Genomic DNA, 13564 nt, shown 5'->3' with positions numbered 1-13564 from the left:
AGTTGACGCAATTGACTCGCTTTATGACTACCAATTTAAGCATTTTGCAGCCTGCACAAAACATGTTGATAATTATGGAACGTCATAATTATTAACTTTTCATTTGCTGAAGTTTGCATTCTTTTAGTTATCCACATTGCGGCTTTGAACATTCATTTGCCAAATAACATTCTGAAACTAACAATCTTTATAATTAATGTTGTACTTATGCGGAATGTTAGACATTATCTGTATATTATTATAAAAAAATAGTATTAGTTGTTGCATTTTATTATTTTATAATCTTATTTTTGTTCTGTGTTTCGACTGTGAGTGTCGCTGTTGGTCGGTGGAATCAATAATTTGTTGTGCTATCAGCAGAGGGCCCTCCCATATTACTGTCTCTGTAAGGAGAACCAGGGCATAGAGACTCAAAGGGCTCCACGAGCGTAGTTTCTTCGAACACCTCGCGCAGGTCTAACCTGGTCTGGTTTTTTAAAATAGTAGCATTACTTAGCGTCGCTGTGATTAATCCAACCGAGCGAGGATATATGCAAGGTAGAATTCTCGACTGATCACGGAAAGAAGAGGATTTATTGTACACAAACATGAGGTGGAAATTTTTCTCGACACTAAAATGGCAAGTACTGCTCATATGCGTTATGTACTTCAGTCCCGCAAGCGGACAGATTCGTTATTCTATTCCAGAGGAACAGAGGAAGGGGTCATTTATTGGTAATATAGCTCAGGACCTGGGCTTAGATGCGAAAAGATTGCAGGTAGGTCGGGCGCGTATCGTTACTGGAGACAGCATTCAATACGCAGAGCTAAGGACAGACAAAGGGGTGTTGGTTGTCGGCGAGAGGATAGACCGAGAGCAGCTTTGTGGCGAGATTTCGCCATGTAGCTTCAGTTTCGAAATCATTCTTGAAAATCCGATGGAACTGCACCGTGTCACTGTTGAAATTTTGGATGTAAACGACAATTCTCCGACGTTTCCGAAAAATGAAATTCGATTTGAAATAAGCGAATCGGCTGCGTTGGGTGCGCACTTCCTCTTGGGGAGCGCAGAGGACCCTGACGTTGGAGTAAACTCTCTTCAAAATTATATTTTAACACCGACGGATAATTTCATTCTGAAGCAGCACGCGAATCCAGATGGGGTTAAGCACGCAGAAATGGTCCTTCAGAAGCCTTTGGACTGGGAGAAGCAACCTCGTCTTTCTCTAAAGTTAGTGGCTGTGGATGGCGGCGACCCACAGAAATCCGGTACAGTGAATATAGAGGTTACCGTTTTAGATATTAATGACAATGCACCCGTTTTTAACCAGTCGGTGTATAGAGCGACTGTGCTTGAAAACGCGGCAAAGGGCACATACATCACAACGGTAAATGCCAGTGATGCAGATAGCGGTTTAAATGGATTACTAACATATTCGTTTTCAAACCTTAAGGGGAATATGGCCATATTCGATCTAAATGAAAGCACTGGTGTGATCTCAGTTGCAGGACAAATCGACTACGAAAAAATAAAAAAATACGAAATTAGAATCGAAGCCAAAGATCAAGGTGGTCTAGCAGATTCCAGTAAGGTTGTTGTTGAAGTCATCGACGTAAATGATAATGCTCCTGTGATAAATATCATGTCATTCTCTAGTCCGGTGTCTGAAGACGCTCCTCTGGGCACTACGATTGCAATTATAAATGCCAAAGACTCAGATTCCGAAGGGAATGGTCGAGTAACGTGCTCTATTGACGGTAACCTCCCTTTTGAGATTAAATCTTCACTAACCAATTATTACACATTGGTCAGCAACGCCGCCTTTGATCGGGAAACCGTGCCAGAATACAATATTACAGTAACTGCGACTGACTCCGGTTCGCCTCCTATCTCGAGTACCAGAACCTTACATCTTAAGGTGTCCGATGTAAATGACAATGCTCCCGTCTTTGGACAGGGCGCATATTTTACTTATGTCATGGAAAATAATTCTCCTGGACTGTCTATATTTACAGTGACGGCTATGGACTCCGACTGGAATCAGAATGCTCGAATATCTTATATCATAGAAGAAACACATATCAGTGGAACCCCGATAGCTTCTTATTTCTCTATTAACTCGGAAACCGGAGTTATTTATGCAGTACGATCTTTTGATTACGAGCAAGTGAAGCAGTTCAGATTTCTAGTGAAAGCACAGGACGGAGGCTCACCCCCTTTGGCAAGTAATGTTACCGTCACAGTTTTCATTCAAGACCAGAATGATAACGCACCTCAGATTCTATATCCGGTACAGACTGGGGTCTCACTGGTGGCTGAGATGGTGCCTCGTTCAGCAGATGTTGGATATCTTGTTACTAAAGTGGTCGCTGTTGATGTGGATTCCGGACAGAATGCCTGGCTCTCATATAAACTGCTGAAAGCTACAGATAGAGCGCTGTTTGAAGTTGGTTTACAGAACGGAGAAATAAGAACTTTACGTCAGGTCACTGACAAAGATGCTGTGAAACAAAGACTTACTGTTGTAGTGGAGGACAACGGGCAACCCCCACGCTCAGCTACAGTCAATGTGAACGTGGCGGTGGCCGACAGCTTCCCGGAAGTGCTCTCCGAATTTACAGAATTTACGCAAGAGAAGGATTACAATGGAGACTTGACTTTCTATTTAGTTTTGGCTTTGTCAGTAGTTTCCTTCCTTTTCATTTCATCTCTAGTCGTCATAATATCGATAAAAGTGTACCGATGGAGACAATCTCGCATATTCTATCAGTCCAATCTGCCAGTTATTCCTTATTATCCACCCCGTTACGCAGACGTTGGGGGTACAGGAACTCTACCGCACGTGTTCAATTACGAGGTGTGCAGAACAACTGACTCAAGAAAGAGTGACATTAAGTACCTGAGACCCATGAGTCAAAGCCTCACGAGTGTTGACATAAATGATATGGAGACAATGCCGCATGTTCAAAAGGAGCAGTCTCCAACCGGAGCATCTTCAACGCTGGTGAGTGTTACTACTGCTTTATGAATGAATGAATGAATATGATTTTTAAAAATGTGCTGTCGAATATTCTTTCAAATAATGCTTTTTTTTTTACATGTATGTTAAATGGTCCTGAAACATATTAGTGTGATAGTGGGTGTTTGATCAAGGTTTGTATTGACAGTTTATATGAAATATATATTCGGTTATTTGTGCATCCTCGTGCACCTTTCTCCTGTGATAACGCGACATTTACATTTCGACTATGCATTGGATATAAACGTTCTAAAGTTAGAAAATGTAAAACAACGTTATTTTCTAATTATTGAATGCATCTAGCATTAAATTAAACAATTGCGACCTCTGCGGTAAACACTTAATCCATGCATTGAACATAAATGAATGTTTTTTACGATGTAAGTGCTTGCGTAATCGATATTGTAGAATAAAAGTGTGAATGTGTAATAATAGTCAACTCCAATTAAGAATGGGTATGGCATTTTTTTAGAGATGTAATTCCACTTAATTTCTCTGTGTGCCGTTGCTGGTTAACGCGATGGGGCTGGAGTCGGTTCTCAGCATATCGCACTGGAGTTAAAAGCAAAAACCCTATGAACAATTAAGAGATACTATGCAGTACAAGTCACAAACTTATATATGAATATTTAGGCTGCGCTCAGACTAAAATTGAGTGCGTAATGACCGAATAGAGCACTAAATCGAAGAGAAAAATGCCTTTAAGAGATGTTTTTATTTTTATTTTTATTAGTTCATACTAGACTCGTTGTCTGCATTGCGTACATTGTACTCTAAGTGCCGCTGTTGATCGGGAAAGCTCTGGAAGTTGAATAGTCTTGCACCGCCCATCTCTTTGCCTGGCATATGATTCGGAGGCAGGGAGGCTCGGGCCACTTCCTCGGCCATCATCGCTTTGTGAGTAGTACCACGCAGCGAGACCTGTTTGCATGGAATACGAAGCCAAATATTATTCTTATTAGTCGATCAGTCCGAATTTGGATACAGATTTCGCCATTTACCATGTTTAGTTCAGGTTCACGTCTAAAGAGAGATGGCAGAGGGCAGAATGCCTTCTCAATCACACGGATTGTTCATTTTTTTCCAAATCAGTTTTTTTTTGTTTTGTGCCTCGTCGAGATTGCTTTTGGGCAGATTCGATATTCTATCCCCGAGGAGTCGAAAAAGGGTTCGTTTGTGGGTAACATAGCTCAGGATTTGGGAATCGACCCGAAAAGAATGAAATCCGGCAGTGCACGAATTGTAAGCAGCGACAGCAGTGAGTACATTGAACTACATTTAGACAAAGGGATTCTGGTTGTCAGAGAGAGGATAGACAGAGAACAGCTATGCGGGCAAACGACCCCGTGTAGTTTAAGCTTTGAAATGATAATGTCGGATCCGATGCAGCTGCACAGTGTTGTGGTAGAAATATTAGATGTGAATGACAACGCTCCGCGCTTTACTGAGAATGAGATTAAATTAGAAATTTTTGAATCCGCTCTACCGGGTTCTCGCATTTTACAAGAGAGCGCCACAGATCCCGATGTCGGCATCAATGCGCTGCAGAGCTATACATTACACCCAACCAGTCATTTCAATATTAAAATCCAGACCAGCCCAGATGGCAGTAAATACGTGGAAATGTTTCTGCACACGCCTTTAGACAGAGAGAAAGAGGATAGCCTGGTACTAACACTGACTGCCGTGGATGGCGGCGAGCCGCAGAGGTCTGGCACGGTTAGAATAATCATTTTGGTTCTTGATTTTAACGACAACGTACCAGTTTTTACACAATCTGTATATAAAGCAGAGGTCATTGAAAACGCACACAAAGGCACCCTGGTAACGGCTGTGAGTGCAGCGGACGCAGACGATGGTTTGTACGGTCACGTGACTTATCATTTCGCTCGCATTTCATCTGAGATTGCAGAACTATTTTCAATAGACCAGAACAACGGCGCAATAACAGTGATGGGACACATTGATTATGAAAAGAACAAACAATATGAGCTCAACATACAAGGGAAAGACCAAGGGGGGCTTATGGATTCAGCAAAAGTAATTATTGAAGTTATTGATGTCAACGACAATGCGCCTATGCTAGCGGTTACCTCGTTCTCCAGTCCTATCTCAGAAGACTCTGTGAGCGGCAAGACTGTAGCCATTGTTAATGTCAAAGATCCAGATTCGGGTATGAATGGACAAATAGACTGTTCAATCAATACAAACGTCCCATTTATAATTAAGTCTACTTTAAAAAACTATTATACTCTTCTGACTGAGGGCGCGTTGGACAGGGAGCGCAATGGTGAATATAATATCACATTTACAGCTGTGGATAAAGGGATACCTCCGCTTTCCAGCAACAAAACCATCACTCTGAAAATATCAGATGTGAACGATAATTCGCCTGTTTTTGAGCACAGCTCCTACGCTGCCCACGTGATGGAAAACAATGTGCCAGGGTTGTCTGTATTTTCTGTGCGAGCGCGTGATTCTGATTGGAATCAGAATGCTCGCATATCCTACTTCCTAGTAGAGTCTGTGGTCGGTGGAATTCCGGTGTCATCCTTCATTTCTGTGAATTCAGAGAGCGGAGCAATCCATGCCGTGCGTTCTTTCGACTACGAGCAGATAAAGGGTTTCCAGTTCCGCGTAAAAGCGCAAGACGGAGGATCGCCTCCACTGAGTAGTAACGTGACGGTTGCAGTCATTATCCAAGACCAAAACGATAACGCCCCTCAGATTCTCTACCCGGTACAGACTGCTGTCTCAGCTGAAATTGTGCCTCCTTCAGCAGAGGTTGGCTTCATTGTCACTAAAGTTGTCGCTGTTGATGTGGATTCCGGACAGAATGCCTGGCTCTCATATAAACTGCTGAAAGCTACAGACAGAGCGCTGTTTGAAGTGGGCTCACAGAATGGAGAAATAAGAACTTTACGTCAGGTCACTGATAAAGATGCTGTGAAGCAAAGGCTTACTGTTGTAGTGGAGGATAACGGGCGGCCCTCTCTCTCGGCTACAGTGAATGTGAACGTGGCACTGGCGGATAGCTTCCCAGAAGTGTTGTCTGAATTCACGGACTTTACGCAGGACAGGAATTACAACGACAACCTCACTTTTTATTTAGTCATGGCCTTGGCTGTTGTTTCCTTCCTCTTTATTTCATCCTTAGTTGTAATAATATCAGTAAAAATCTACAGATGGCGACAATCCCGCATCTTCTATCAATCCAATCTACCAGTTATCCCGTATTATCCACCCCGTTACGCAGACTCGGTTGGAAGCGCAGGAACTCTACAGCACGTGTACAATTACGAAGTGTGCAGAACGACTGACTCTAGAAAGAGTGACTGTAAGTTTATGAGACCCTGCAGTCAGAGCGTTTTATCAGTGGACCCCAGCGGTGCAGAGACAATGCAGCGCGTGCAGAAAGAGACAAACATCCTGGACGAGCCGGAATCGCCATTACAGGTGAGATAATTTTTTAAAGGATTTATTTACTTCCATGGGTATATTTTATGGACGGACTTTTTGTCCCATTTAGGCTTACGTAACTTAACATGGGTGCACACAGTAAACATACATTGCATTGTATATAAAACCTCCAATATGCTGATGTGTTGGTGAAGCTTTATATGTTTAATTTCTCTCCTTGTCATATTTTAAATGATGCATAAACCTTGATTATTGTTCCAATTTCGTGAGGAAATTCGTCGTATTCTTAACTGCTAAGCATTATCACAAGCACTTAAGGGTTTAATCAGTTAAAGGATTTGCGTTGATTATCTACACCGCAAACAAGGCTGAGTAATTTATAGTGCCCGGGTAAATTATTTTTCTTGTTTTGTTTTATTGTTTCTGTTCTGTTTCTGTGTTTTTTTTTTTTTTTTAGCTCCTGATCATTTTAACCAAGTTCTTTTAATTGTATGTAAGCACTTTGTGCTGTATCGCCCTATATTGATTATTATTATTATTATTATTATTATTATTAGACGAAAAATAACTCGTTTGGAATTTTATTTTAGTACACCGTCACGCATGTCCTTCTGGAGTTGGACTCTGAGTGCCGCTGTTGAATAGTGCAGTGAATTTATGAGGTAGTCTTCCGAAGGACCTCCCATATCTCCGTGTTGACAAAAACGGATACTTAGAGCTGGTCAGACAGACTCACAGTCGAAATAGCGCTTGGATTTCTGTTACGTGTGGTTGATGGAGATACAGTCAAGAATTTATCTTTTCATCGCATTTATTTGAATTTGATTTTATTTTATTTGCTGTGGGTAAAGCCTGCAACAGGAATATGGGAAATACAGCTTTGGCTCATGCGGATATTTACGGATTGCAGAAGTGTACAAGACTTCGATGGCAAGTACTGATATTATTGCTTTCGTGTATTGGACGTGCTGCTTATGGACAGATTCGCTATTCTATTCCAGAGGAAATGAAAAAGGGATCACTAATAGGCAATATCGCCCAAGACCTCGGATTGGAGCTAAAAAGACTGCAGTCAGGTAGGGCCAGTATCGTGACCGGGGACAGCGATCAGTACGCAGAGCTAAAGACAGACAAAGGGGTTTTGGTTGTAAAAGAAAGAATAGACAGGGAGGAACTCTGTGGAGAGGTTTCTCCTTGTAGCTTCAGTTTCGAAATTATCCTTGAGAATCCAATGGAACTGCACCACGTTACTGTAGAAATTCTTGATGTAAACGACAATGCTCCGGTTTTTCAAAAGAATGAAATTAAACTTGAAATAAGCGAATCGGCTGCGTCGGCTGCGCGTTTTGTTTTAGGTAGCGCGGTTGACTCTGATGTGGGTGTAAACTCTCTTCAAAATTATATTTTAACACCGAATGACAATTTCATTCTGAAGCAGCACGAAAATCCAGATGGGATTAAATATGCAGAAATGGTCCTTCAGAAACCCTTAGACAGAGAAGAACAGCCACGCCTTTCTCTAAAATTAATAGCCGTGGATGGCGGCAATCCTCAGAAATCTGGAACAGTGAATATCGAGGTGACTGTTCTGGACGCCAATGACAACCCCCCAGTATTTAACCAGTCGGTGTACCGAGCGACTGTTTTGGAAAACGCTTCAGAAAACACGTATATCACAACCGTGAATGCGAGTGATGCAGATAGTGGGTCAAACGGTTTAATAACCTATTCATTTTCAAACCTGAATGGGAATGTGGCAGACATTTTCAGCCTCAATGAAAACACTGGCACTATATCAGTTTCAGGACAATTAGATTATGAAAAGATAAAAAAATACGAAATTAGAATCGAAGCCAAAGATCAAGGTGGTCTAACCGATTCCAGCAAAGTTGTCGTGGAAGTAGTCGATGTCAATGACAACGCTCCTGTAATAAATATCATGTCATTCTCCAGCCCAATACCGGAAGATTCTCCTCCCGGAACTACGATAGTCATTTTTAATGTCAAAGACGTTGATTCTGGTGAAAATGGCCAGATTAGCTGTTCAATTAACCAAAACATCCCCTTCAAGGTAAAATCGTCTTTACGAAATTATTATACTTTGGTATCTGATGCCGGTCTTGATCGTGAAAAAATAATGGACTACAATATCACAATAGTTGCGACTGACTTGGGCTCACCACCTCTTTCAACTTCAAAAACGTTGAACCTTAAAGTATCAGATGTGAATGACAATGCTCCAACATTTCATCAGGACATTTACACCTCCTATATTGCCGAAAACAATTCCCCCGGCGTGTCTTTATGTACCGTGACAGCTCATGATTCTGACTGGAATCAGAATGCCAGAATATCCTACATTTTAGAAGAAACTGATGTGGCGGGAGCACCGATCTCTGCATATGTTTCTGTGAAGTCGGACAGTGGAGTTATATACGCAGTCAGATCGTTTGATTATGAGCAAATGAAGCAGTTTAAACTCATTGTCAAGGCACAAGATGGGGGCTCTCCTCCATTACATAGTAATGTAACAATAAACATCTTTATCCAAGACCAGAATGACAACAGTCCTCAGATTCTTTACCCAATGCAAACTGGCGTTTCTCTGGTGGCTGAAATGGTGCCTCGTTCAGCAGATGTTGGCTATCTTGTCACGAAAGTAGTCGCTGTTGATGTGGACTCTGGACAGAACGCCTGGCTCTCATATAAAATAATGAAAGTGGCAGATAGGGCGTTGTTTGAAGTGGGCCTGCAGAATGGTGAAATAAGAACTTCACGCCAGGTCACTGATAAAGATGCGGTGAAACATAGGCTTACTGTTGTAGTGGAGGACAACGGGCAGCCCTGTCGTTCAGCTACAGTCAATGTGAACGTGGTGGTGGCGGATAGCTTCCCGGAAGTGCTCTCTGAATTTACTGAATTTACGCACGAAAAGGATTACAACGACAGCTTAACGTTTTATTTAATATTGGCATTGGCTGTAGTTTCCTTCCTCTTCGTTTCATCCTTGGTGGCAATAATATCAGTAAAAGTCTACAGATGGAGACAGTCGCGCATCTTCTATCAATCCAATCTGCCAGTTATTCCGTATTATCCACCCAGTTACGCAGACGCTGGAGGTACAGGAACTCTACAGCACATGTACAATTACGAGGTGTGCAGGACCACAGATTCCAGAAAGAGTGACTGTAAGTTCATCAGACCCTGCAGTCAGAGCGTTTTAATAGTGGATCCCAGCTCTTCAGAAACCTTGCAGCGCGTGCCGAAAGAGACAAACATCTTGGACGAGCCAGAATCACCGCTGCAGGTGAGATTGTGTCTTTCTCATTTTGATTTTTGAAGTGGAATTAACGATTTTTTAACTTATAGAATGAATGAATCTACATCATTTGTAAATGCAGTTTTCTAATATTCATTGTTATATTACATTTCTACATTGAGCACACGCTCCTATCCACAGCGACTTGCTTAGATTTTTTACATATGTTTGCGTGCAGTTTATTTATGTAGCTGGTTATGTTCTGGGTAAGCACCTTGCTCAAAGGAACAGCGGCACTGTCCTGTAAATTGAACCCACACTATTTGAGTTACAAAACCCACACACTCTGGAATGTGGGACCAAATGTTATCTGTAAAGGGTTGAATTAACACTATCAAAGTTTAATTAGCACTGGACATTTAACTCTGCATTTCCTTAACAATTAAACTGCATCTCCGCCTAGCATTCTTGTGCTATACCTATAGCGCCTCAGCAGTCTTACGCTATTTTTGAAACTGTCAACGCTGCCGTGTTTTTTTTTCTTATTTTTTATCGTTTATCTTACAGTTTCCTTAATGGTGCACTTTTCTTTAATAAGTATTTATTTTGCCGAGAAATCAGTTTCACAACTTTATATATGTTGTTCAATGATGTCTTTCGTAGGAAGTTTTGTTTAGTCTATACTGTAACCGTTATTGAATTAACACGGTGAGTTGAAAAGAGCGGCTCTCAGATTCAGCACCATTGTCATGGACAGCATGTCCTTAGTTAAGCTGACGCAATTGACTTGTTCTACTCGCTTTATGATTACCAATTTAAGAATTTTTCACCCTGAACAAAACATGTTGATAATTATGAAACGTCATAATTATTAACCTTTCATTTGCTGAAGTTTGCATTCTATTAGTTATCCACATTTCGGCTTTGAACATTCATTTGCCAAATAAAATGCTGTAACTAATAATCTTTATAATTAATGCAATACTTATGCGGAATGTTAGACATTATTTGTATATTATTATAAAAAATAATATTAGTTATTGCATTTCATTATTTTATTATCTTATTTTTGTTCTGTGTTTCGACTGTGAGTGTCGCTGTTGGTCGGTGGAATCAATAATTTGTTGTGCTATCAGCAGAGGGCCCTCCCATATTACTGTCTCTGTAAGGAGAACCAGAGCATAGAGACCCAAAGGGCTCCACGAGCGTAGTTTCTTCGAACACCTCGCGCAGGTCTAACTTGGTCTGGGTTTTTTAATTGTAGCATTACTTACCGTCGCTGTGATTAATCCAACCGAGCGAGGATATATGCAAGGCAGAATTATCGACTGATCACAGAAAGAAGAGGATTTATTGTACACAAACATGAGGTGGAAATTTTTCTCGACACTAAAATGGCAAGTACTGCTCATATACGTTATGTACTTCAGTCGCGCAAGCGGACAGATTCGTTATTCTATTCCAGAGGAGCAGAGGATGGGGTCATTTATTGGTAATATAGCTCAGGACCTGGGCTTAGATGCGAAAAGATTGCAGGTAGGTCGGGCACGTATCGTTACTGGAGACAGCATTCAATACGCAGAGCTAAGGACAGACAAAGGGGTGTTGGTTGTCGGTGAGAGGATAGACCGGGAGCAGCTTTGTGGCGAGATTTCGCCATGTAGCTTCAGTTTCGAAATCATTCTTGAAAATCCGATGGAACTGCACCGTGTCACTGTTGAAATTTTGGATGTAAACGACAATTCTCCGACGTTTCCGAGTAATGAAATTCGATTTGAAATAAGCGAATCGGCTGCGTTGGGTGCGCACTTCCTCTTGGGGAGCGCAGAGGACCCTGACGTTGGAGTAAACTCTCTTCAGAATTATATTTTAACACCGACAGATAATTTCATTCTGAAGCAGCACGCGAATCCAGATGGGGTTAAGCACGCAGAAATGGTCCTTCAGAAGCCTTTAGACCGAGAGGAGCAACCTCGTCTTTCCCTAAAGTTAGTGGCTGTGGATGGCGGCGATCCACCGAAATCGGGTACAGTGAATATAGAGGTTACCGTTTTAGATGCTAATGACAATGCACCCGTTTTTAACCAGTCGGTGTATAGAGCGACTGTGCTTGAAAACGCGTCAAAGGGCACATATATCACAACGGTAAATGCCAGTGACGCCGATAGCGGTTTAAATGGATTACTAACATATTCGTTTTCAAACCTTAAGGGGAATATGGCCATATTCGATCTAAACGAAAGCACTGGTGTGATCTCAGTTGGAGGACAAATCGACTACGAAAAAATAAAAAAATACGAAATTAGAATCGAAGCCAAAGATCAAGGTGGTCTAGCAGATTCCAGTAAGGTTGTTGTTGAAGTCATCGACGTAAATGATAATGCTCCTGTGATAAATATAATGTCATTCTCTAGTCCGGTGTCTGAAGACGCTCCTCTGGGCACTACGATTGCAATTATAAATGCCAAAGACTCAGATTCCGAAGGGAATGGTCGAGTAACGTGCTCTATTGACGGTAATCTCCCTTTTGAGATTAAATCTTCACTAACCAATTATTACACATTGGTCAGCAACGCCGCCTTTGATCGGGAAACCGTGCCAGAATACAATATTACAGTAACTGCGACTGACTCCGGTTCGCCTCCTATCTCGAGTACCAGAACCTTACATCTTAAGGTGTCCGATGTAAATGACAATGCTCCCGTCTTTGGACAGGGCGCATATTTTACTTATGTCATGGAAAATAATTCTCCTGGACTGTCTATATTTACAGTGACGGCCATGGACTCCGACTGGAATCAGAATGCTCGAATATCTTATATCATAGAAGAAACACATATCAGTGGAACCCCGATAGCTTCTTATTTCTCTATTAACTCGGAAACCGGAGTTATTTATGCAGTACGATCTTTTGATTACGAGCAAGTGAAGCAGTTCAGATTTCTAGTGAAAGCACAGGACGGAGGCTCACCCCCTTTGACAAGTAATGTTACCGTCACAGTTTTCATTCAAGATCAGAATGATAACGCACCTCAGATTCTATATCCGGTACAGACTGGGGTCTCACTGGTGGCTGAGATGGTGCCTCGTTCAGCAGGTGTTGGATATCTTGTTACTAAAGTGGTCGCTGTTGATGTGGATTCCGGACAGAATGCCTGGCTCTCATATAAACTGCTGAAAGCTACAGACAGAGCGCTGTTTGAAGTTGGTTTACAGAACGGAGAAATAAGAACTTTACGTCAGGTCACTGACAAAGATGCTGTGAAACAAAGACTTACTGTTGTAGTGGAGGACAACGGGCAACCCCCACGCTCAGCTACAGTCAATGTGAACGTGGCGGTGGCCGACAGCTTCCCGGAAGTGCTCTCCGAATTTACAGAATTTACGCACGAGAAGGATTACAATGGAGACTTGACTTTCTATTTAGTTTTGGCTTTGTCAGTAGTTTCCTTCCTTTTCATTTCATCTCTAGTCGTCATAATATCGATAAAAGTGTACCGATGGAGACAATCTCGCATCTTCTATCAGTCCAATCTCCCTGTTATTCCTTATTATCCACCCCGTTACGCAGACGTTGGGGGTACAGGAACTCTACCGCACGTGTTCAATTACGAGGTGTGCAGAACAACTGACTCCAGAAAGAGTGACATTAAGTACCTCAGACCCATGAGTCAAAGCCTCATGAGTGTTGACATAAATGATATGGAGACAATGCCGCATGTTCAAAAGGAGCAGTCTCCAACCGGAGCATCTTCAACGCTGGTGAGTGTTACTACTGCTTTATGAATGAATGAATGAATGAATGAATATGGTTTTTTTTAAATGTGCTGCCGAATATCGAATATTCTTTCAAATAATGATTTTTTTTTTACATGTATGTTAAATG

General features: G+C 41.7%; 2 protein-coding genes and 1 pseudogene across 26 annotated transcripts in view; all 3 read left to right on the top strand.

The window, feature by feature from the left end:
• LOC118223390 (protocadherin gamma-C5-like) overlaps positions 1 to 13564 on the top strand; it is a 247865-nt gene that overhangs the window by 104248 nt on the left and 130053 nt on the right. The window contains exon 1 of one of the 25 annotated variants that reach the window (XM_035409831.1): positions 3885 to 6455. The exons of 22 other annotated variants lie outside the window; for them this stretch is intronic. In XM_035409831.1, coding sequence (XP_035265722.1) covers positions 4002 to 6455 — 2454 coding nt within the window. In that variant the 5' untranslated portion in view covers positions 3885 to 4001. Of the gene's footprint in view, positions 1 to 3884; positions 6456 to 10863; positions 13441 to 13564 lie in introns of those variants that run through there. 2 more of the 25 variants (XM_035409865.1, XM_035409878.1) reach the window with 2 other exon arrangements.
• Positions 281 to 2978, top strand: LOC118223406 (protocadherin gamma-A10-like). Its single transcript, XM_035409903.1, is given in 2 exon segments — positions 281 to 2748; positions 2751 to 2978. Coding segments are annotated over 2 exon segments (2265 nt in total). The 5' UTR covers positions 281 to 587; the 3' UTR covers positions 2855 to 2978.
• LOC118223397 lies at positions 7125 to 9720 on the top strand (annotated as a pseudogene).

This window comes from Anguilla anguilla, chromosome 3 (assembly GCF_013347855.1).
Source record: "Anguilla anguilla isolate fAngAng1 chromosome 3, fAngAng1.pri, whole genome shotgun sequence".
NCBI classification, from domain to species: Eukaryota; Metazoa; Chordata; class Actinopteri; order Anguilliformes; family Anguillidae; genus Anguilla; species Anguilla anguilla.
Note: the sequence above shows the minus strand (reverse complement) of the source record. Positions and strands in the feature narration are given on the sequence as shown.